General features: G+C 41.1%; 2 protein-coding genes and 1 long non-coding RNA gene across 3 annotated transcripts in view; 2 read left to right on the top strand and 1 right to left on the bottom strand.

The window, feature by feature from the left end:
• On the top strand, positions 1–17,402 carry RIOK2 (RIO kinase 2). Its single transcript, XM_020793221.3, has 10 exons — positions 1–139; positions 6,315–6,453; positions 6,823–6,939; positions 7,269–7,444; positions 8,166–8,254; positions 10,509–10,700; positions 10,908–11,000; positions 12,651–13,157; positions 14,349–14,445; positions 17,102–17,402. The coding sequence occupies exons 1-10, from the start codon at positions 74–76 to the stop codon at positions 17,261–17,263; spliced, it is 1,638 nt and encodes a 545-aa protein (XP_020648880.3). The 5' UTR covers positions 1–73; the 3' UTR covers positions 17,264–17,402.
• Positions 14,578–23,490, bottom strand: part of LOC144587035 (uncharacterized) — a 22,902-nt gene continuing 13,989 nt past the window's right edge. Inside the window, exon 3 of the long non-coding RNA XR_013542182.1 lies at positions 14,578–22,489. This is a non-coding gene — a long non-coding RNA (uncharacterized LOC144587035). The remainder of the gene's footprint in view (positions 22,490–23,490) is intronic.
• LIX1 (limb and CNS expressed 1) overlaps positions 22,459–23,490 on the top strand; it is a 50,720-nt gene continuing 49,688 nt past the window's right edge. Inside the window, exon 1 of the mRNA XM_072992503.2 lies at positions 22,459–22,591. Within this exon, the coding sequence (XP_072848604.2) occupies positions 22,510–22,591 (82 nt within the window). The 5' untranslated portion in view covers positions 22,459–22,509. The remainder of the gene's footprint in view (positions 22,592–23,490) is intronic.

Here is a 23,490-nt window from a genome sequence, read left to right on the forward strand (position 1 = left end):
GGGGGCTGCTGAGTACGGTGTTGCTGGAGCGTTCCATTCAGACTGAAGGAGTGGGGTGTCTCTGGACGAAACCATGGGGAAGCTGAACGTCGTTTTGCTCCGATACCTTTCTCGGGACCACTTCAGGGTGCTCACTGCGGTAAGGGCCACGATGAATAAGTCAGGGGCTGGTTTGTGACCAGGAGCGATCAGGCGGGCCCACGTGCGGCGCCTCGGCCTTTGGCAGGGCGAAAACAGATTCAGGAGGGAAGGTATTTCTGGAAGAGCCCCATCTGCCAGGCTTGTCGCCAAGAAACCTTGCCTGCAAGTGTATGTAAATAGCGTGGCAAATAGTAAGCGTGCTTGGAAAAGTCGGCGTGAGGGGGAGGACCCCAGAGGCAAAGCTTCCGGAAGAGTCGTGTGGGAGTTTTCCCAAAAGCCCCCAGCTAGCGTGGCCTTGGGGTGCTGGGAGTTGTGAGGCAGGGAGTAACTCCTGTGAGGTCTGCCCTGCGAGGCGGGACGGTTCCCTACAGCTGGAAAAAAAAACAAGGTATTGATCCTGAGGATGTTGAGGGCAGGAAAGAACTGCTCAAGAGACCCACAGTCATCATCGTTTTGTTAAAGTCATCATCATCATCATCTTAGAACTGCAGAGCTGTAAGGGACCCTAGGGATCATCGAGTCCATTTATTTATTAAACCCAAGACTATTGTGATTTACATAATACAGTATTGATGTAAAACATCATTACTGCTTGAAAGATAAGCATGCACACTTTTATTTATTTATTTATTATTTATTTATTTAATTTATATGCCGGCCACACTACCCAAAGGTCTCTGGGCAGCTTACAGCATTTAAAATACAATAAAGATATGTACAATTAAAATAAAATTAAAATACAATTAAAATTGCCATCAGACCCACAGCTAATATTATTTCAGTTAAAAGCCTTCTGGAACAGGAAGGTTTTGACCTGGCGCCGAAATGTCATCAGTGTCGGCGCCAGACGAATCTCAGTCGGGAGGGCATTCCATAGTCTGGGGGCAGCTGCCGAGAAGGCCCTTTGTCTGCAAGCCGTCCCTCTTACCTCCTTGAGGGACGGCTCTTTCAAAAGGCCCCCCTGGCTAGATCTTAACTGCCGGGTAGGCTCATATGGAAGGAGGCGGTCCTTCAGGTATCCAGGGCCCAAGCCGTTTAGGGCTTTATATGTCAAAACAAGCACTTTGAATTGGACCCGGGCAACAACTGGTAGCCAATGTAACTTATACAGAATCGGCTTGATATGTTCCCTGGCGGCCACACCACTCACCAGCCGCGCTGCTCGATTCTAAACCAGTTGCAGTCGCCGGACCGTCTTCAAAGGCAACCCCACATAAAGCGCATTGCAGTAATCTATACGGGATGTTACCAGTGCATGTGTAACTGTCATGAGACTCCGCTCGTCCAGGTAGGGCCATAGCTGGTATAGTTTCCGCAGCTGGAGGAAGGCGCCCCTGGCCACCGAGTCCACCTGGGCTTCCAGTGTTAGACTGGGGTCCAGGAGCACTCCCAAACTGCGGACCCTGTCCCTTAGGGGGAGTGTAACCCCATTCAGGGCAGGGAGATGGCCCTCCAGCCTATCTGGCGAAGCACCCATTAACAGCACTTCCATCTTGTCTGGATTGAGTTTCAATTTATTGACCTTCATCCAGTCCATTATCAGATCCAGACAGGAGTTCAGCAGAGAAACCGCCTCACCTGGATTGGTGGAAAACGAGAGGTAGAGCTGAGTGTCGTCAGCATATTGCTGACTCCTCAGCCCAAACCTCCTGATGACCTCTCCCAGCGGTTTCATGTAGATGTTAAACAGCATGGAGGACAGTATTGAGCCCTGAGGAACCCCATGACATGAATGCCATGGGGCAGAGCAACTGTCCCCCAGCACCACCCTCTGGACACAGTCAGCCAGGAAGGAGCGGAACCACCGTAAAACAGTGCCCCCAACTCCCAACCCAGCCAGCCTATCCAGAAGGACACCATGGTCGATGGTGTCGAAAGCTGCTGAGAGGTCCAGGAGTATCAACAGGGTCACACTCCCCCTGTCTCTCTCCCGGCAAAGGTCATCATACAGGGCGACCAAGGCAGTCTCTGTACCAAAACCCGGCCTGAAACCCGATTGAAATGGATCCAGAAAATCCGTTTCATCCAGCAGCGCCTGGAGTTGCCCAGCCACAACCCGCTCCAACACTTTGCCCAAATAAGGGAGGTTCGCTACTGGTCGGTAGTTAGCCACCAGCCTTGGGTCCAGGTTTGGCTTTTTAAGGAGTGGTCGAATTACCGCCTCTTTCAAGGTGGTAGGGACCACTCCCTCTCTCAAAGAGGCGTTCACGGCCTCCTGGACCCAGGTACGAACCCCCCTGGCTGATCTTCTAATTAGCCAGGATGGGCAAGGGTCGAGCGGAGTTGTGGTAGAACGGACAGATCCAAGCACCCTGTCCACATCCTCAGGTCTCAACAATTGAAACTCATCCATTAATACCTGACCAAAGCACGGTGCGCTGGACACATCCTCTGATTCTGCAGTAACTGTGGAGTCCAACCCACTGCGAATCTGAGTGATTTTTTCCTCAAAATGGATGGCAAACTCATCACAGCGAGCTGATGAGCAGTCCAGGACCTCCACCGGATTTCCCGGTTGAAGAAGATCCTGGACCACCCGAAACAGCTCGGCTGGGCGACATTCTGAGGAAGCAATATTGCTGGAGAAATATTGCTGTTTCGCCAGCCGTATTGCCACGAAATAGGCCCGATAATGGGCTGTAAGTCGTGTTCGGTCAGACTCCCAGCGGGATTTCCTCCACCTGCGCTCCAGCCGTCTCCCCTCTCGCTTCATCGCCCGCAGTTCAGAAGTATACCAAGGGGCTGTCTGGGCTCGGCGAGCAGGGAGAGGGCGCTTAGGTGCAATCGTGTCAACAGCCTGGGTCATCTCCTTATTCCATAGGGTGACCTGAGCTTCGACAGGAGCGCCGACCATATCAGACGGATAGTCCCCCAGAGCATTCAGGAATCCATCTGGATCCATTAGTCTCGGAGGGCGGATCATCTTAATAGATCCCCCACCCTTGCAGAGGGAAGAAGAAGCTAATAGACTAAACTTGACCAGGAAGTGGTCTGACCATGACAGTGGGGTCACAACCAACCCCTCCACATTCAAACCACCATCTTCCAGTCCCGTTGAGAAAACCAGGTCCAAGGTATGGCCCTTCTCATGCGTTGGGCTGATGACACATTGAGACAGCCCCATGGTTGTCATGGTGGCCATGAAGTCCTGAGCCGCCCCAGTCAAGGGAGCCTTGGCATGAATGTTGAGGTCCCCCAGCACTAACAGCCTGGGAGTCCTCAACACCGGGTCCGAGACTACCTCCGTCAGCTCAGGCAGGGAGACTGTTGGTACGCAGCAGGGTGGGCGGTACACCAACAGAATCCCTAACCTGTCTCGCGAGCCCAGCACACAATACAGGCCCTCGAGACCTCCTCTCAAAGGGATAGGAAGCCTGGTCAAGGAGATAGAACTCCTATAGACTATAGCAACTCCCCCTCCCCGACCCTCTGAGCGACCTTGGTGCTGGACTGAGTACCCAGGCGGGCACAGCTGGGAGAGGGGAACACCACCCTCCTCTCCCACCCAGGTCTCAGTAATGCACGCCAGGTCAGCCCCCTCATCCAGAATTACATCATGGATGAGGGCAGTTTTATTTTGTACTGACCTTTTGCTAGTTTGTAATACTGTAAAACAGTGCGTGGAAGGAAAAGTAACTGGTAAGGGTGGTGTTGTGGTTGGACTATTGGATTGCAACTTTGGAGACCCAGAGGGGTTCAGGACCTCACCAAGTTGTGTCTCACACTGTTTGGGGTTGAGTACCTGAGCCTGACGTACCTCAGGAAGATGAAAGGGGAGGATGAAACTGTGCATGCTGATTTGGATGTAAGGGATAAAAGTGTTACAGGTAAATACATACCCAAAGATAATTGCAGTTGTTCAGGCAGAATTTTTAGTTTAGGCAGAGGTTGAGAATTAAACAAAAACTGTGCAGCAAACTGAAATGCCTGCAATACCCAGTATTTCACATTTCATAATGGCCTAAGAAATCCTAGCTTATATTGAGTCCATTGGGATGAGTTTCAAACATATGTATATATTTTATCTCAGCAATTTCCAAATTATAGATGCTGGTGGAACATGATGGGAGTCTCACAATACATATGGAAGGCATTAGGTTGACACAAGTTGGTTTATACTGTTTTGGAGATACAATGGTGCCTCGCTTAACGACGATAATCCGTTCCAGGAAAATCGCTGTTAAGCAAAAACATTGTAAAGTGAAATTAAAAAGCCAATTGAAACGCATTGAAAACCCTTCAATGTGTTCCAGTGGGCTAAAAACTCACTGTCCAGCGAAGATCCTCCATACGGTGGCCATTTTCAGTGGCTGTATAGCGAGGAATCTGTCCCTAAGCACAGCGGGGAGCCATTTTGAAACCCCGACAATCAGATGTTTTTGATCGTCGTAAAGCGAAAATGTTTCCGAAGCAGGGAACCGATCATCGCTAAGCGAAATTCCCCCATTTAGACCATCGTTTTGCGATTGCAAAAACATTGTCGTAAAATGAATTCATCGTAATGCGGGGTAATCATTAAGCGGGGCACGATATACAATTTGATGAAGTGAATGCACTCTCGAATCTAATCAAACAGTAAACTTGCCTAGCTTCTACTCCCTTTCAAAAAGTATTATAAAATATGGGACCATTTGTTACATTGTTTACCCCATCTCTGGTGCCTCAGTCTCCAAAGTTTATTCTTGAATCACATTCCTGGGATAACTGAATACTTTTAACATTTTTCACTGGGCAACTGCAAGAGTTTCTTATTTTAATTAGATTTAACTGATGCATTAGTATCGCACAGATTAAAAGCAGCTTCTTCTTGACTTTATTTTTTTCATCTACTGACCTTTGAATGTCAATAATTCATTTCATTTACTTTTCTGCAGGGCTTAGCATGTATATTATGTGTTCAGTCACATTATGAAATAGAAGATCTGTATTCCAGTCTGCTATTATGTGCACTTTTCCTTGGAATTAATTCTTAATTAATTCAGTGGGACTTTTGCTGAATAAGCCTGCATTGTGCTATCAGAATCACTCAGTAGTCCTCTGGTACTAAAAAGTCTTAGCATGCCTGTGTGGAATGCACCTGCAGGATTAAATGCAAATCATCCCAGAATCTCTAGTAGTTATATGCCCTGTAATTTCTTATATACTACCGTTTGGTTTGCTCATATTTTTTATGTAATGCACTTTTGTCCTGTTTTTAGCCAAAAACGCTTACAGGTCCAGTTCATAGATAAAGAAAGAAGCAAGGCAGCTCTTGTTTTAAACACAGTGCAGAAGGAAAAGAAACAGAGGGATGCAAGCACCATTTTTAACATTGCAAGCCCCATTCATTTGTTACCTATCAGGTTGTTATCAGTATCTTTAAAGAAGAGCAACTACTCTTCCTTTTCCTTTGCTGCTTTCTGCACATGGAAGTGACTAGAGCACATAAGACTTGTTCCTTTGTTGAGCCGGCATGCGAACAGGTGATTCTCTTCAGACGTGTCACTCTCAGTGTAGAGGAAGAAGTGGAGAAGGGAAGAGCTAGTCGCTCCTTACTAAGTACAATATAATGTCTGTGCTCTTGTACCTGTCACTGGCTTGCTAGAATCCAAGTGTTGAGTTTCCTGTAATCTGTTCCATGCTGGTCTGTGGTAGATGGTGGAGTGGTAGATCATACCACTGCACCTTATGATGCAGTGGTATGATCTACCACTGCACCATAGGGACACAGTAGGAATACGTTCCTGCAACATTCACTCATATATGGATTGGTTGACGTGACTGAGAAAAACAGTGGTCAGGCTCTCCGTATCCTACTGCAGCTTTCTGGACTTTTGCCTTATTCCACTGAGCGTAAGCAGCGTGGAAAAGGTAGCCCTTAATCAAGTGGCTGCTTACCATATTCCTGGAATGCAGTCAGCGTTTAACTCAAACAAAAAAGTGGCAAGTTTTACTGGTTTTAGCAAAAACGAACTGCACAATAAATTTTAGGCTTCAAGGAACAGCATAGAATTAATGTATTATTTATTTTGATTCCGAACTCCAGTTTAGGATAAAACTAGTCTGCCAGAGCATTGACCAGGATTTAGAAATGAAAGGACATACATTCAGGAAGAGTAGCAATGATATGCAAAGCTATGTTTGAAAAGAGGAGGAAAAAATAGAATTCCTTATGTTTCAATTTAATGTTTCAGGTGGAAATGGGCATGAAAAATCATGAAATAGTGCCTGCTAGCTTGATTGCATCCATTGCCAGTCTCAAACATGGGGGATGTAACAAAACTTTAAGAGAATTGGCAAAGCACAGGCTCTTGGCTTATGAGCGAACTAAAAGTAAGTATGAATGATTTTTATATTATTGACATTGTTTGGGTACATTTTTTGTGAATACAGCCATTGAAAACTGGGGGAGACCACAAGACACGCCATGTTAGGTTGCTGTAAATCACTGAGTTGCTGTAAATCACTGAGTGTCACCTTTTCTAGTCCAACCCAAAAGGCTTGATTTAAAAGCATGCTATACTGTGGACAGAACATATGCAGCTTATGTAGTCCTTACAGCCTGTTGGGAGAAGTGAAGGTGTCCTTTCTTTAGAAGATCATTGGCTTTGTTAAAATATTCTCATTGGTTTAAAAGAGCACTCTGTATCATGATAATGCACACACATTCCACTTGTTAGTGTTTTTATTTCAATTCTTCAGCTGTCCAGGGATATCGATTAACTAATGGAGGATACGATTACCTTGCCTTGAAAACGCTTTCTTCTCGACAAGTTGTCTGCTCTGTTGGAAACCAGATGGGTGTTGGGAAAGAATCAGGTATTTTCCATCCTGGTGATTTATTTGTGTGTTTTTTAAAAAATCATAAAATACAGTGATTATTTTGAAAAACTGGTCATTCTGTGTTTGTTTTCTTATACAGCATAAATATATTCTTTGTAAATTCTTGGTGTACTATTTATCAGTGATCTGCATCCAACTAATTTGAGCATTTAATTCAACAGAACTCGGTGTAAATGTCATGTTAATCATATAATGCCCCATTCTAAAATCTGTTTGTAAGGCAGTTAGTAAAAGAATATGATTTGAATATGCTAAAAATATATTTTTCTAACAATCCCAACATGACTGAAACATGTGTTTTATAGATATTTATGTTGTCGCAAATGAAGAAGAAGAGCAGTTGGCATTAAAATTGCATCGGCTTGGGCGGACTTCCTTTCGGAACTTAAAAAACAAGCGCGATTACCATAAACACAGGCACAAGATGTCATGGCTTTACCTGTCACGCCTTGCTGCAATGAAAGAATTTGCCTATATGAAGGTATTGTTTGTCTCCTTCATACCTGGCTCCTGAACAACTACCGTGTTTCCCTGAAAATAGAACAGAGTCTTATATTAATTTTCGCGCTAAAATGCATTAGGGCTTTTTTTTCAGGGGATGCTTTACGTTTTTCATGTACAACAATCTACATTTATTCAGATATAGTCAGGTCATCTTTTGGTTGCTGCACAATGGTGCAGGGCAAGGTTTCATTTATCAAAGGCTTACAGTATTTATCAAGGGCTTATATTATGAGCATCCTGAAAAATCATACTAGAGTTTATTTTCAGGTTAGGTCTTATTTTTGGGAAAACAGGGTTTGGATTAAAAGAAGTTTACAGCAGCTTTTTGCAGTTTTGTTTTCAAACACAGAGAGAATTGATTTTCCCCAGAATGTCTCTATAGGTTGGCTTATTACTAACTGGCATAAATGGGGAAAGATACTCTTTTAGATGTCAACTCCCTAAATCCCAATTTTTTTCCATCTTATATATATGATTGTATGTATGTGTGTGTTTGCTTGCTGCTTTGGTTTTAGTTTTTTTTGTGGTTTTCTAACTATGATCTATTTACTTTTTTATGAACAACTTACAGTACCCCGGGTTTGATAAGGCCAAGATAAATATTTTCTTAATCCCTACTAACAGTTTTTAAACTATACAGTATCTGTAAGAAAGGCCTGGACTAATGTTTCAACTCTGGGGATTTTTTGGGAGGGCAGGCTTTGCATGACCGAAGATTTCCTGTTCCCAAACCTTACGACTACAACAGACATGCAGTTGTCATGGAACTTGTCAATGGCTATCCGCTGTAAGTATGAGTGTCTTTGTGGCACAGATCAAATTATGATTTTCCTAAGGTGGTGGTTATTACCTTTTTTTAAATCCTACTCATCCTCCAAGTGTATTATTATTTATTTGTCATATCTATAGCCCATGTTTCCTTCCGTGAGGTCAAGTAGCATATATGGCTCCCTTTCTCATGCCTTGTGCATATATCAACAAAACTGCAAAGTAGGTCAGACTGACTGACCTAAGGTCACCCAAGGAGTTTTCCTGGCTAAATGGAGATGAAGTGCTAGTCCCAGTCTAGCACATTTCCAAGAACAGCACATTGGCTCTCAGGTGTTTGGCACTTTCCAGCCCTGCCTCTTCCGGTGGATGCCCACTCAGAGACGGCCCCAAGAGGAGCCAGGGCTGGGAAGCAGCGAAACCCTGTTCATCTGAAGGACAGACTGGCACGAACCACCAGATCGGTGGTTCGTGCCCATCTCTACTCTCAGGTCATTCTTGTTTGTGGCTTTTTGGCAGTGTCTTATGCTGTTACTTGTCGTAAGAAATAGTATCCAGCCAAAAGTCTTCCCCAAGTGTTATTAATTTTAAAATATCTCTGTTTTAAGTTTCATACAAATAACCCAGAGTTATATTAGTCTAGAAGTCTTATTTTTATGTTGTTATATTCCTTAGGGGCATTGTCTTCCTTTCTAAATATTAATTGTTTTTCAGATTGAAATGTGTGTTCTATTTTGTGCTGCTTACTGGATAACTTAAGTTCAGAAATGACATTTGGAATTCACATTCTGATCCATCTAATAAGGCACACCTGTTTAGCAAGGGCCCTCTCTGCTAATTCAGAAACAAACACACAGAATTTCTAGCTGCAGAAATATTAATCTGTGAAACTTTAGTATTTTCAGGTTAAACAGACAGACTAATTCTGATGTTTGTGTTGGGTAATATGGCCTTTTCGGTAGCTGACTTTAAAAGGATGTGAACAGCTTTTGGGTTGTATAAATTTTTTCGCATCCATTTTGGAGTGTGAGCATGTTGATGTTTAGTTGTTAAGTCATGTCCGACTCTTTGTGACCCTGTGGACCAGAGCACGCCAGGCCCTCCTGTCTTCCACTGCCCCCCAGAGCTTGGTCAAATTCATGTTGGTAGCTTCGATGACACTGTCCAACCATCTCATCTTCTGTCATTCCCTTCTCCTCTTACCTTCACTGTTTCCCAACATCAGTCTTTTCCAGGGAGTCTTCTCTTCTCATGAGATGTCCAAAGTATTAGAGCCTCAGCTTCAGAATCTGTCCTTCCAGTGAGCACTCAGGGTTGATTTCCTTCAAAATGGATAGGTTTGTTCTCCTTGCAGTCCAGGGGACTCTCTCAAGAGTCTCCTCCAGCAGCACAATTCAAAAGCATCAATTCTTCGGCGGTGAGCCTTCTTTATGGTCCAGCTCACGTCGTTAAGCGAGGCACCACTGTATTTTTCTTTGCAGCATCAGACTTTCCTTTCACTTCCAGCGTGTCCGCAGCTGAGCGTCCTTTCAGCTTTGGCCCAACCACTTCATTAGCTCTGAAGCTACTTGTTCCTCAGTAGCATGTTGGACACCTTCCGACCTGAGGGGTTCATCTTCCAGCGTCATATCTTTTAGCCATTTGTTTCTGTCCATGGAGTTTTCTTGGCAAAGATACTGGAGTGGCTTGCCAGTTCCTGCTCCATATGGATCATGTTTAGTCAGAACTCTCCACTGTGACCTGTCCGTCTTGGGTGTCCCTGCACGGCATAGCCCATAGCTTCTCGGAATTACTCAAGCCCCTTCACCACGACAAGGCAGCAATCTGTGAAGGGGATATTTAAGATGCCGCAAGGCTCTTTGAATAGTTTTGTCAATTATACCCCCTTTTATTTTTGAAAATAAACTCCCCAGACATTGCTCAACTAAAGCCTTTATTCTGAAAACAGTTTCTACCTGTTAGTTTCTCTCTCTCTTTTTTTTAATATACTTTACACTCAGTCTGTATCCTGTCCCTTTCTGTCTCAACTTTTAAAGTTGGAGCTCTCTAGGCATCTCATATCTCAGTTTCCAGATAGTCAGCCAACAGGTACACCTTGTTGATAAATCTGTTGCTGAGCTAATAGTCAGATCTTTCATATGCAATATTCAGGGGTTATCACATAGACATAGCACTGTTTTCTCCTGACTTAGTTTTGTATCAGTTTAATTTATAAATTTTGAAATTGCTTATTCTGTTTTGTTTTCTGTTTTGTTTGGTTTTTTGCCTTCTAGATGTCAAGTTCATCATCTTGAAGACCCTGCCTCTCTATATAATGAATTGATGGAATTAATTGTCAAACTTGCTAACCATGGCTTGATCCATGGTGATTTTAATGAGTTCAATCTCATGTTGGATAATGAGGATCGGGTCACAATGATTGATTTCCCACAAATGGTGTCAACCTCTCATCCAAATGCTGAATGGTATGTGAACAACTTTGGTGTCTTGCCAAGGTCTAGCTATTTGATGCTTGTAGTAACAAGTATATTTTTAATTGCAGTAAATAATTCAAATACCGTATACATCAGAATCTATATCTGTGTGATGAGTGATCAGTACTAAGTAGGACTGTTACAGCTTGATAATTTGAAGATCAGTTAATCTGTGTAATTTTTGTTACTGTCATTTAGGTATTTTGACAGAGATGTGAAATGTATTCGCGATTTCTTCATGAAACGTTTCAACTTTGAAAGTGAGCTCTATCCAACTTTCAAGGATATTAGGTAAACTGTGTGGTATATTTCAAAAATACGGGCTGCTTCACATTCTTCCCTTAGCATGCCAATATAGCCATATTATCCCTAAGAAGCATTTACCCCTCTTGAGTGCTGAGAGAGTTTGCCAGGCAGGCCTTCTGGGGTAGAGCTGATACTGCCTGGCTCTCCTTTCTGAAACTGCTACAATGTGTTTTTTTCAAGTTATAAAAAACCAATATAATTCAAAGAGCCTTACGGCATCTTAAATATTAATCATGTAGCATAAATTTTCATGGAAAGAGCCCCCTTTCTTCAGAGGCCTCCGAAATCCACAAAGGCTTCGAACAAGTACATCCTCTTTAAGGTGCCACATGACTTATTGATAAATTACTGTACCCTTTTGGCTATTCTGTTAAAAATGTTATTGCAATATGGATTTTGGAATCTGCCTTATAACCAGCATGGCTACCTATGTTTTTGTATGAATTTATTTTATCTGTTGAGTCATAAATAATATTCCTGATTTATTATGATTCCTGGAAGTGTAAATATTAGACCACTTAGGGTAAAAAATTACCACAAGGTACAGACAAGCTGCCTTGTTGTGTGTTATTACCATTGGCCAGTACAGTTAACTTTGATGTTCTGGAAGTATTCCAAGAGGTTTGTTGCTCGCTACAGTTCTGATGAAGAAAAGATAGCCAGTCTATTGGTAGACTAATATCTGATGAGAGTAACGAGGTGAGATTTTCCCTTCTGACATACATGGTGTACAAATCTCCCCGCCCCTGGATTCTGAAAAATGCAGAAGTATCAAATGCTATACATTGGCTCTGGCCCGCTTTAGTTGCCAGTTCTGGTGAATATACTCTGGGAATATGTATTTCTGAGGGGTTTTTAGCTACTGTAGTATTTTCAGACTGCAGATAAATGAATAAATGGATACTGATCCCACAGTTGCGGGGGCCCTACCGTACTTCAGGGATGGCAAATCATGCAGTCCCTGTGATTTCTTTAATTATAATTTTTATTTTATTTCATTTTTTGCAGTCCCTCAAAAGAGAATTGCACCTTCTTTGGGACATGATGTCCTTTGAAATATCAAATTGTGTGCACATACATTCACACCCTCTTATTTTATCCCAAATCCCATGGATTATTTTCCAGGGCATCAAACCAGGAGTAACATCCTAGTAATTTCCACTTCCACATTGTGCTGTAGCCTCTAGAGAGTATGCTCGGTGCTTCCCATGAAACGTACTCAGTGTCCATATATACTCCCAGGTTTTCCTAGAACATGTGCTTGATTAAAGCTGTCATGATCTTTTTTTAAAAGTCTGAATGGAAACCTGTCACTGTTCCTTCTTACAGTCATTATCCATCCCCATTTCTTTTAAAACTGACTTTATTTAGAAACACACATTCTTTTAAAGGAGGTTCTGAAATCCGTCTCAGGATTCAAGATCATCTCTTTTTCTTTTCTTTTTTTCACTCCACTTCTTTTAGGAAGCACAGTGTTTGACAAAATATATCCAAGTAATAGGGGCATACTTGGTGTACAAGTGTAAATGTCACAGATCCAGCATTACTTCAGAAAAGCTGCTTTCTTCTGAAGGTGTACTCATGGTCAGTGGAGAAATAATTCATGCCTGACTGCCTATTTTTCTGCTCTACCAGGAGAGAGTGTTCTCTTGATGTGGAAATTGCAGCCAGTGGCTACACCAAAGAAATGCAAGAAGATGATGAACTTCTTCACCCAGCTTGCCCTGATGATGAGAGTCATAAAATTGCTGATGCACAAAACCCTGAAAGAGGAATATGCGTGTGCAGTGGCACGGATCAAGCAACTGTCGGAGATGTCACCGATGAGGTAGAGGAAGCCTCTGAAGATTTGGGGCACCCCAGTGAAGAGGGCAGTGCCGATGAAAGTGAACAAAGTTTAGATCTGCGGGAGTTCGGCTGTGCCTTACAAGAAGATGAAGGGCAAATTACTGCTGCTAGAGATGGGGCTAATGCAGACAGCTCTGTAATTGATTTTTCTGTGGATAAAAAGAAAATTGAAAAATCCACAAAAATTGAAGATCAAGGAGGTCAAGAAGACGATCCTGCTGACAGAGCATATGAAGATGAATGTCCTGATCTGGTAGACTTGTCCACGTTGAATAAAGAATTCAGGCCTTTCAGGTATAGATTTCTATTGATCATTCAGAGAATTACCATATCTTGTTTCTTTGTTGTCTCCTTCAAAAAGATGAGCTTCTCTGAAGCATTAGGATTTTTGAAAAGAAATATGCTTGTGTAAGACTCAAACAATAGTGCTTGTTTCAAAGCTCAGCATATGCAGTACACTTGGTCTTACAGGCTGACATTCTGACTGACTGGCTAAGGGTATAAAAACGTTTACACTACTGCCATAGGTTTGCAGGTCTCATGGTTTGTCCCTCTTAGAGAAATGATACAGTTGTGCTGCATGTAGCCACTTTGCATTAATACTGCTTTGTTGTTTTATAATAGCATCCATTTACCCCTGTTTCATTCATTCTTCTAATGGATTGAACACTAGTTATATTTTTACGTCAAGGACAGTAACTCTACCTTATTGCTGCTTTCAGATACTTTAAAGGCTTTCACTGTATTGTGTTTAAATAAACTTGCAAACTAACAGCACATCTTAATTCACTGCCATGCCCAGCCTGCATCTAACTTAGTTTATCATTTTCTTTCTTCTACCTATAGAAAACTAAGATTGAAAATGGAGGCTGCCACCTCTTAATTCTACTTGCAGTGGAGGTGGTTGCGCAGGGGCAGATCATAAGCATCCAAGTGGCTGTATAGTGAAGCAGTCTGCATCTGTCAGTCTTCTTGCCAATTTACATGGCATAACAGTCCAAAAATGCAAAAGCATCTTCAGGCCGATAATATTCATAGCCAATAAGCTAAATGTTCTTGAGAACTCAAGGAAGGCTATTAAGCAGCTCATTCATTTCAGCAGGCTTTGGGGGGCTGAATTTCCTGGTGGCTTCTACACATTATCCACCTTTTGTGTTGATGAAAAAGTTAACATTTCCATCTGAATTATAGCTGAATTATATTGGAAAGACTGATTGACAAAAGCAGCTCATGGCAGGATAGATTGGATCTAAATTTTAAAAATGGATTTTTGAATGATTTAAATAAAACCTTTTTTTTTTAATTTTAAATCATGATTGAAGTCAACTTGATTTTTATCCACCCAGTCATTGATTTTTATCCACCCGGGTTCATGGTCCAAGCCAAGAGAAGAATGCCACTCTTCTCCATCACAGTTTCTCTATGCAGATTGGTAAAGCTTGCATCAAAAGGTAGCTAATTAAAAATATAATTTCTGTATTGCAGAGATGAAGGGACACAGTTTTCCATCAGTGACTACAGGACAAGAACTACCAGTGTGACTTCAGTGGACAGCACCGGAAACCTTTCAACAATTCCTCCAGTAAGTCTTATGTAACGTCCTTGACCCAAAATTCCTGCCTACCTGTTCCCAGTTTCAGTTGGGCTTTTACAATACAACTGCTAAGCAGTTGATGCATTGTTGCCTTAATGGGTCTTGTAAGGCTTTTGGGGGGGCAGTATTTATTTATGGTACTGTTTTGTTCAGCTGATGCAGGATCCTTCAGTCCCTTTGTGTGTGTTGCAATTTACAGTATTGTATTTCTTAAGCTTTTATGACTGGAAGTCTTCTAAAAATCTAAATTGTAATTATTCTAAAGCTTACAAAAATGATTTATCTTCTAATTGAATCCAGTTCAGTTATATCCACTGAGATAATTGAACCTTTGAGTTTAGGATAATAGACAATTCTATTTCATCTGAAGGTCGTTGGGGTTTCCATTGTTAAAGATAACATTGTTTTTAAAATATTCATTAATTTTATCTTATTCCAGTGCTCTTATTGCATAATGTCAAGATGCCAATATGTCAATAGGTACCATAGACTCCCGAATTTTGATAAAAGTCCCCAACTTACCCAGCTTATTTTAGATGCTCTGTACAGCCAAGGAATACACACCTTTTCACAGTGAGCAAAGGGCTCATCAGGTATCCCTGCAGATCCTTTGTTTCAGCTTTCTGCACTCCTTTAATGAACTGTGACTGTTTCACTTATACAAGAGTGCCTCCAAGTGGTTGTATACTTTATGGGGCATTCAAAGACAGTTGGTGGGAAGAGTGCAAGGGTTAAAGAAAGCATGGATTTGTGGACTCCCCTTCCATTTTCTTTTTCGACACAGGAGTTACATTCCCTTACTAGTTGTTATTTCTAGTACATGTGTGCAGTTTGCACATTTTAATAGACGCCATGCCTAGAAAAGAGAAAATGGTCAGAGTTGCGATGAGGATTTCTTTTACCCTTTTTATCTGTGCTAGCGTAATTAGAGAACATGAGCAGAAACTGAAACATCACATTCATCTCGACTAGCATGGGTGTCAGTGGATCCAGTTCCACCTTTGTTTTAGTGGGTAGCCAACATACAATTCTCCTACCCCACCAGCTCCCAGAACGTTATGAGGAGCAATGTGGCTGACAAAGGAGTCGGCTCTCTTCTTTGATTACCAACAGGAATGCTATACAAGGACTAAGAGTACAATTGGAAGAGCCAACAAATTCCATTCCAGGAGTCTAGGGATCTGCTGACAAATGGAATGGATTCAAAACAATGCGTTCTTTGTCTTCTGAATTCTTTGAAATCCTAGCAAGCTGCTGCTGCTGAAGTGGCCAAACAGAAGGAATCAAACTCCTTCTGTAAAGTCTTGAAACAGGAGGCACGTTGGCAGCAAGAGCAGTTGTTCTCAACTTTGTTGAAAAATGAGCAGAATAAAACATTGACGTGGGAGGTCTCTGTCTGTCTGTTTTTTAAGCAGCAAGTCAAAATTTAAAAATTGCTGAAGATCTGGTGCACCTGGAGCCCTTCAGAAATTTGCTACGTAAATAGCATTGTTTTTTTAAAAAACAACACAAAGCCAGTTAGAGGCATCTTCCAAATAAAGTTCTATCCTCTGGTTTGAAAAGTTAAGGTGTAATAATAAAAAAGCAGAGGGTCCAGTATTGAAGGAGACCCTGCACTCCTGTGCACGCTGCTCCTGGCCATGGAATTCACGCTTTTACTCATCCTTTGAGTGAATGAAAAGCTCTGCTTTACCCCGAGCCTGAAATAAAGGACAGGCCATAAATCAAAATTATTTTTTAAAGATGTTGACAACCCTCTTCTGCAAAGGTCAACTGCCTCTTAACTTCACTAGTTAACCATTCTAAATATGGGTGAATTTGCACTGCATTTTTCATAAGCTTATTCTTTATCCAAATGGAAGATTCAAGTTAATTGATTATTGATTTGATATCCCATGCTTCTTCCAGTGAGTTCATGCCAATGTAGATGGTGGCTGTCTAAGGTCCATCAGCAAGCTTCAGATTGACAGGGGATTTGAACCCATGTCAGAATAGGAAGCTGTAAAATAGTGATGCAGACAATTGAATTTGTTTAGCCCAGGTCTGTCAACACTGACTGGCAGCTGCTCCCCCAAGAGTTCAGGCGTTACACTTTCCTTTCCCTATCTGGAGGCCTCTAATATTCCATGGTGGTCTTCCATCCAAGTACTAACCAGATCTGACCTTGCTTAGCTTAGCTTAGATTGGATGTATCCAAAGTCCAACAGTCTCTTATCCACACCACGCTGTGTGCGAGACTGTCGTTTACATCTGAGCTATGTCACTAGTCAACCAGGAACCATAGTCCAATAGGCACTTTCAAATAAATCATCCTTAAATTGTTATTTTCTGTTTGTGTATATGCTTCTCTTGTTTTTAGTTAAAACAAAAACAAAAAAACTGCAGAGCACAACTCATGAGCAGAATTTGTTCATTTTGTTAGGCGCTCCTTACCAGAATACGTAATAAAACGGAATGTCTACTGAAATATTCTTGAACAGTTTTCTGCGTCTTGCTTTTGCATGTTTCTTCTATGACATATTGCAAATCGCTACATTTCTGCAACTTTATTGCCATACAGAGCACATTTTGGGTATCTCTGTGCTTAATGTGTAACGTGACTTGCAAACGAAATTAATGTCTGGGTTTTGCAAATGTCTTCTAGGAACTGGTGAAACAGAAGATAAAGCGTCAGCTAACTAAACAGCAAAAAGCTGCTCTCAGACGACGGCTGCAAAAAGGAGAAGCTAGTGTTTATACTAAGCAGCGTCGAGAACACATGCATAATATCAAGTCCAGTTTGGAGGCTGCCAACTTCTGGGGCTGAGTTCTCACAGATTTGTTTTCCTCCTAAAGCAAAGAAAGATGTGGCTTTCTGCTTAACTGAAATGTCAGATTCTGTTCTTTACATTTGTACGGCTAAGATCAGATTTAAATTGAATATATTAAATGGAGAGCAGACTCAATGGGCTCCAAAAGCTTATTTCTGCCAGCTGTACCATGTCTTGGGCATACCCGGTGTGGATTTTCATTTTTTTAAACTTTGAATGGTGTCACCCATATTCGTTTCATCACTGACCGTGCAAGTTCTGGATTTCCATCCAATAACATACCCGTAGTTCCTGTTCCGAAGGTTTTTCTGTGTGTCCATCTTAAGGAGGCAGTAAAAGGGTGATGTCTTGGTGATGGTGTTGTCTCTCCTGCTGTTTGGCCACACTTCTCCATCCCCTGGGGCCGATCAGCTACAGCCGTTGCTTTCTGTGACTGGAACCTTGTAGCTTTCCAGAGAAAGAAACGTTCTTTTCTTTTCCTGGATTATAAAGAAGTGGTGTGGCCTGGACTTCAGAATATAATTGGCCATGCTGCTGTGTGAGAAACACAAAACTAAACCAGAAGTCTCTAGCAGCAATCACTGGAGAAAGTCACTGAGGTCAGTAACCTATAACATCTGGCTACTTGTATGAAGAATTAGTGTAACAGTATTTCACTTATTTTCCGAGTTTGGAAAAGTTACTTTTACAACAACTTGGAAGTAATTTTTCCAAACTATGCTTAAATCCAGGGCAATCTTATATGGCATACATCTCATAATATTTAATATAGATTGGCCCCCATAAAGTGCTCATTGGGTTGTTCTGGAAGATGAGTCCTCATAAGACTGCACCCCCTGCACACAATTTTCAGGCAGTACATTATACTGAACTTTTTAAACTTTTTTTTAAAGGGGAATAAAAAGTAAGGGTGATCATGCAGGGGCTCGGACTGCAAAGCTGTAAGGGTGGTGCATATCAGCAGACCTGAGCAGCATTTTCAGACCCATTACTCAACTATATTAATTACTATTTAGCCCTGTTAACTTCACTCTGTCTAAACTGCCTTAAAGTCCTTGAAATGCTTAAGTAACACCTTCAGCAATATTTTAATTTCTGGGCTTGAACGAAAGCCTGGCAGAGCTTGCATGACTAACAGAGCTTTGAACCCAGAAATTCTCATTTGCCTTTTTATCCACACCCCCAAGGTCTCATGCATAAATCCTGTCCAAACTGACAAAGTAATAAAAATGATCTTGGGCAGGCTGGTGGCTACTCCATCTCTGAGCAGGTCAGCGCAACTGCTAATAAATTTTGCTCATATACATTTGACCACTTACTAGGTAGCCTGTTATGGAAGATCTCAAAAACTCTAACTGGGGCCACTTAGGTCAAACGGTATGGTTTTAGACTGGCCAACGCTGCCTGTCTAACACAAAATGAAGAAAACAGTTCCTCTGCTGGATGTAATTTAGTATAGAAGGCCAAGGGCCTTTAAGAAAAGAACAACCCATTTATGTAGAAAGAATACTGTAGTTTAGAAGTGTAAGCACAACTGGTGACGATAATTTTCTTTATGTGACATTCTGCTGTACACAATACCTTGCATATCTAAGGAACCACTATTGTGAGGTTTGATTTATAATAGTGTATAGTTAATTTATGATGCATGTTTATTTTTTTCTACAGTAGCAACTGAAATTTTAAATGGACTCAAGTGCCTGCTTTCTGCTTACTGACTTATGAAGCCAAAGAGTATATAAAATATTAACAGTATAGCTCATTTTTTTGGATTCATGTTCTGCCTTTTGGCTGTGAAAAGCGTGGTGCTAGATAGTGTATAACATTAAGACAAATGAAGAGAACCAGAGTCCTGAGTCACCATCACTCGATGATTGTGATGAGGCTTGAGACTCAGTTTCTATGAGAGTATGATTCAGGAAGTTACTTTCTGAGATTAGACAATTTGAATTACTGAGATCAGAAGGTTTAGGAGTGCCACGTACCATATAAGAATGTTGGAGATAAGTACTTTGGAAACAAGGATGACATTTCTATAGAGTGGGTTGACTTCCGCTATCTTGTATCAACATTAAACAAACGAGCAATCAGAAAAATTAGCAAAATTTTAAACCCCTAATTCTGCTTTTCCCAGCCCCGCCACCTCTCAAGCCAGTACACTGCCACTCAGCTTATCACAAGTGTGTCCATCTCCCCCAACTCACACCTCATGTATTGTTACCTTGACTCCCACAACAATCTCAAAGATGCCATACGCCAGGAGGCTGCAAAGGAGCGGACCATTGGATGCAAATGTGGAATGTAAGAACTTAATCCTCATATTCAGTAGTTATTACAATTGTCTGAGCATGTCATAGCACCTCCAGAAGAGAGTCAGGGAGAAGAAATTTCAGTGGCAATCTGTGGTGATCTCCTGCAGAGCCATATATGTTCAGGTGGGAAATATGCCATGCAAAGAGAAACAGCAGGTAGAGAGCTAAGGGTAGCTAAGGGTTAATGTTAAATGTAGTCTCATGTATTTGTTTCAGTTAGGGTACAGTTTAAGTAAGGGATTTAAGCTGTAGTTATTGTTTCGGAATAAACCCCACTGAACCTACAGCAATGGGAGTTCTGAGGAAGCACACAAGATTGCTTTGGAATGACTTTGTCAAAGCAATGCTTTTAGATAATCATTTAAAGGTATGGATCTAAGTAATCATTACTCCTTCATTTTCAGATTTATTTAGATTGCACAGTGTATATGGAAATGGATGAGGAAGGGATTTGGTCTCAACATTATAGCAAGATGTATCTCTTAACAAAAACAGCAGCAGAATTCCTAAAATATCTGAAGTCATCAGAGGTCACCAGAAAGTTTACACAAGGGATGAACTCTTCAGTGCTCCATTTATGTTTCATATGTGGATTATTAAACAAAATTTTGCTTTATTTACTGGGAACTTCAGGAAACATGCAGGTTTAATCAACATTTTTGCAGTCTGAAGAAATATATCACATATCTAAGAAGTTTCAGAAGATTCTCTTGTGATCTTTTTTAATTAATGAAATGAATATATTTTATAGAAATTATAAATATCATCTGAGATTTATTTTCTGCTAGCCTCATTAATATTTGCAACTCGTATAAAGTAAAAGATGTAAATAATAATTCTCTGTGTATATACAGATACATAGCCACATTTACACACATCCTGATATCTATGCATAGACCTCTATGACACGACAAAGGATCCTCATATAATCAGGATCTTCTCTCAGAAAGGAGAGCTCTGTGCATACATCAGTAGACATGTAGAACTACAGTAAAGGTGGCCAACCTTTCTACTTCCAAGGGCTATACAAACCACCATTATCACATTGATTTAAATGGTTTAATGGACTTTCTGCAGAGGGACTTTGTCATCAAGTTCTGTCACACACACTCATTTCTTGCCAACTGTGGGGTGATGCAGCTGGATTCAAAATGTAATGAAACGGTAATAGCTGTGGTTAGGCTTGTGGGAACAGTCAACGAACGTGCATCTTCCAGGTAAGGAACAAGCTTACTAATGAAACGTAAAAATAAAACTCCACAATTGGCTCATGTAATATACTCTTCAACTTGTTTCCTTGGGATGTTAAAACACTGAATCTGTATTCTTGGTCATCACAAGACCAAACCAAACAGACTTTTGTGTAACATTTTCCAGAAATTCAAGCATGACTGTAGTTTTCTCCAACTCTCCTCACAAAATTTTCCATTTCCCACCAAGTATGCCTATAAGAATTATATAAGCCCTGGCCATGATCCAATAGCAGAATCTGTGCAGAAAGGTAATTGTTCAAGCAGTTTTTGCTGTTTCCTGGGTGACTGTTGCACAGTTGGGAACTTGCAAAAGATTGACCAGAAAATAGTGCACTTCACTTACATGGTTGTGTAAACCATCTGGATTTTGGCTCTTGTGTCTGTGACCTGGTTTTTCTAGTACAGTATAAAACTATATGGATCGTTATTTAAACCAATTTTCAAATTAGGAATCAATTAAAATTACTGAGTAGGCAATATACACAGATCTGACAAATCTATCTGGCTATACTCCACAAATTACCTATGTATAGCCTGGTCCTACAGAAAAGAGGAAAGCAACCTCGTTCTCCGGAAGATGTCAGATGGCATCATCCCCAACTATTGACGATGCCAGCTAGATCAGATGGCAGTTGTAGTCCAGCTGCTTCTAGATACACCTCTGGCATGCTACGCATGTGTCATATACATGTTTGCACAGAAGTCCCAATACTGTAAGTTCAATGGGACTTAACAGTGAGTTAACGTTTGGCTTTGATTTCCACCCTTGAATGAAATTAACAATATACAGTTTACACACACATGCACAAAAACCCTACAAGATGGTGAAATTTAATTCAGATGGCCAGCTGCAACATTTCAGATTTTATCTACCCATAGCTATTTCAGCTTCACAATACTGTAATGCTGTGGGTGGTTTTATGATGACTTTTAACATGGCATGAAATTGAAAGAAATCGCCTTTCCAGGCAAACTCCACCAAGGCTGCAATTCTATATTCTATTACCTGAGAGGGAAACACATTGAATTCATTCAAATTTCTCAATAGAAATGCACAGAATTGTGCTGTACATTTCCATTTGCTTTTTAGGCAAATCAACCCCACAAAAAAGCAACCAACATCAGCAAGAGAGAGAACATTATTTATATTGACACATGTCAAAACACATGTTTTTAAAAAGGAAGTGAATGTTCTGTGGTTTGTTCCGACAAAATCTATCTACAGTTTTTAAGCTCCTCCGATGAGCAGCATCTTATACTAAGCTTCAGGTTTTTCCTAGTATTTTTTTAATAGTGAAGATAGATTCTTCAATTAGCAAAAACTTTGGTTCAGCAGCTTCACTCAATGTCAGGATGAAAAGAGGACGGTCTTTCACATGATTACCTTCTCCAGCTAGCCAGTAGGTGGGTGTGTTGAACAGAAGAAAAAGGGGTAGGAAAGAGTCTGTCAGCCTGCCTCCCCAGCTAATTAGCTCAGCCTACAACAAAGATAAGTGCGCCAGGGAGGGAGACCCCCTGAAGGGTCTTTTGAATCTGGGCAATGTCTGATTGGCAGATGTTGAAAGACATTCTCTGGTAATCCAGTCCATCAATGAACTGCATAAATTCCGGACCGTACTGGAAGAATTCAGGCATGTGGGCGCTTGGTGCACGCAGTCTGGAAAAAAGCAGACCAAGATGGACAGAACTTTGGAATCTCTACAACATATAATTTCCCAAGTCCTACCTCACCGAGATCCTGCACTTGCATTTAAAGACTGTAAGTACCAAACAAAGTTTCTGAACTACTGAGATGATACCATCTTGTCAAACAAAAACTTGTAGTATAGGGATATTGTACAGGATAGTCTATCATATTCCAGTAGTGCTTTGAACACTTCAGTATGCCTTTCCATTTCTCTGTCTTTCTATTTGCACATGTGGTGTTGAAATGTTGTTATTATTTGGTATTTTTTGTCCTTTTGACATCATTAGAACTCAGAAAAGCATTTTCTATTTTCTAATGAATTGCTTAATATATTAGAAGAGCTACATTAAAATATTCTACATTTATCTTGTGCACTTCTGTTTATAGCAAGGTTTCATTTAAACTTATAGAAAATGTTTTGAATGTTTAACATTTACAGTTTTAACTAGCACTAGGATTCACATGTGTTCTTTTAATCACATTTCATACTTTCCCTCCAAATAAGCCGTATGCATGTTTTTCTTGTAGTAATCTCCTCTCTCTCTCTCTCTCTCTCTCTCTCTCTCTCTCTCTCTCTCTCTCTCACACACACACACACACACACACACACACACACACACACACACACACACACACACACACACACACACACACACACACCCCTGCATAAGGCTTATAGTTTCTTTGTGCTACATTTAAAAACAAAATTCTGTACTGGTACTTATATTTGCTAAATAATGTGTGCCCTAAAAGTCACTTATATCAAGAAGCACTCTACATGTGTTTAAAATTGTTATACCTCACAGGCTCACTCAGCATTAAAGTGAGCCTGTTTCTCTCTACCCCTTTTCCCACCCTTTTGTTGGTGAGAGATAGCTTCACTCATTTATGGCTCCAACTTCAGTATCTTGACTCAAGATTTTTAAGAGAATAACTTGCAAGGTATTATTTTTTGGGGAAAGGATTAGAAT

The sequence above is a fragment of the Pogona vitticeps genome, chromosome 2 (assembly GCF_051106095.1).
Source record: "Pogona vitticeps strain Pit_001003342236 chromosome 2, PviZW2.1, whole genome shotgun sequence".
Classification (NCBI taxonomy): Eukaryota; Metazoa; Chordata; class Lepidosauria; order Squamata; family Agamidae; genus Pogona; species Pogona vitticeps.

What these genes read in the sequence shown, in the direction of transcription:
- RIOK2 (XM_020793221.3), top strand. Translation starts at nt 74, where the DNA reads ATGGGGAAGCTGAACGTCGTTTTGCTCCGATACCTTTCTCGGGACCAC. An exon ending in ACTTCAGGGTGCTCACTGCG is followed by an intron (nt 140 to 6,314) that starts GTAAGGGCCACG and finishes TTAATGTTTCAG; the next exon opens with GTGGAAATGGGCATGAAAAA. An exon ending in GGCTTATGAGCGAACTAAAA is followed by an intron (nt 6,454 to 6,822) that starts GTAAGTATGAAT and finishes TCAATTCTTCAG; the next exon opens with CTGTCCAGGGATATCGATTA.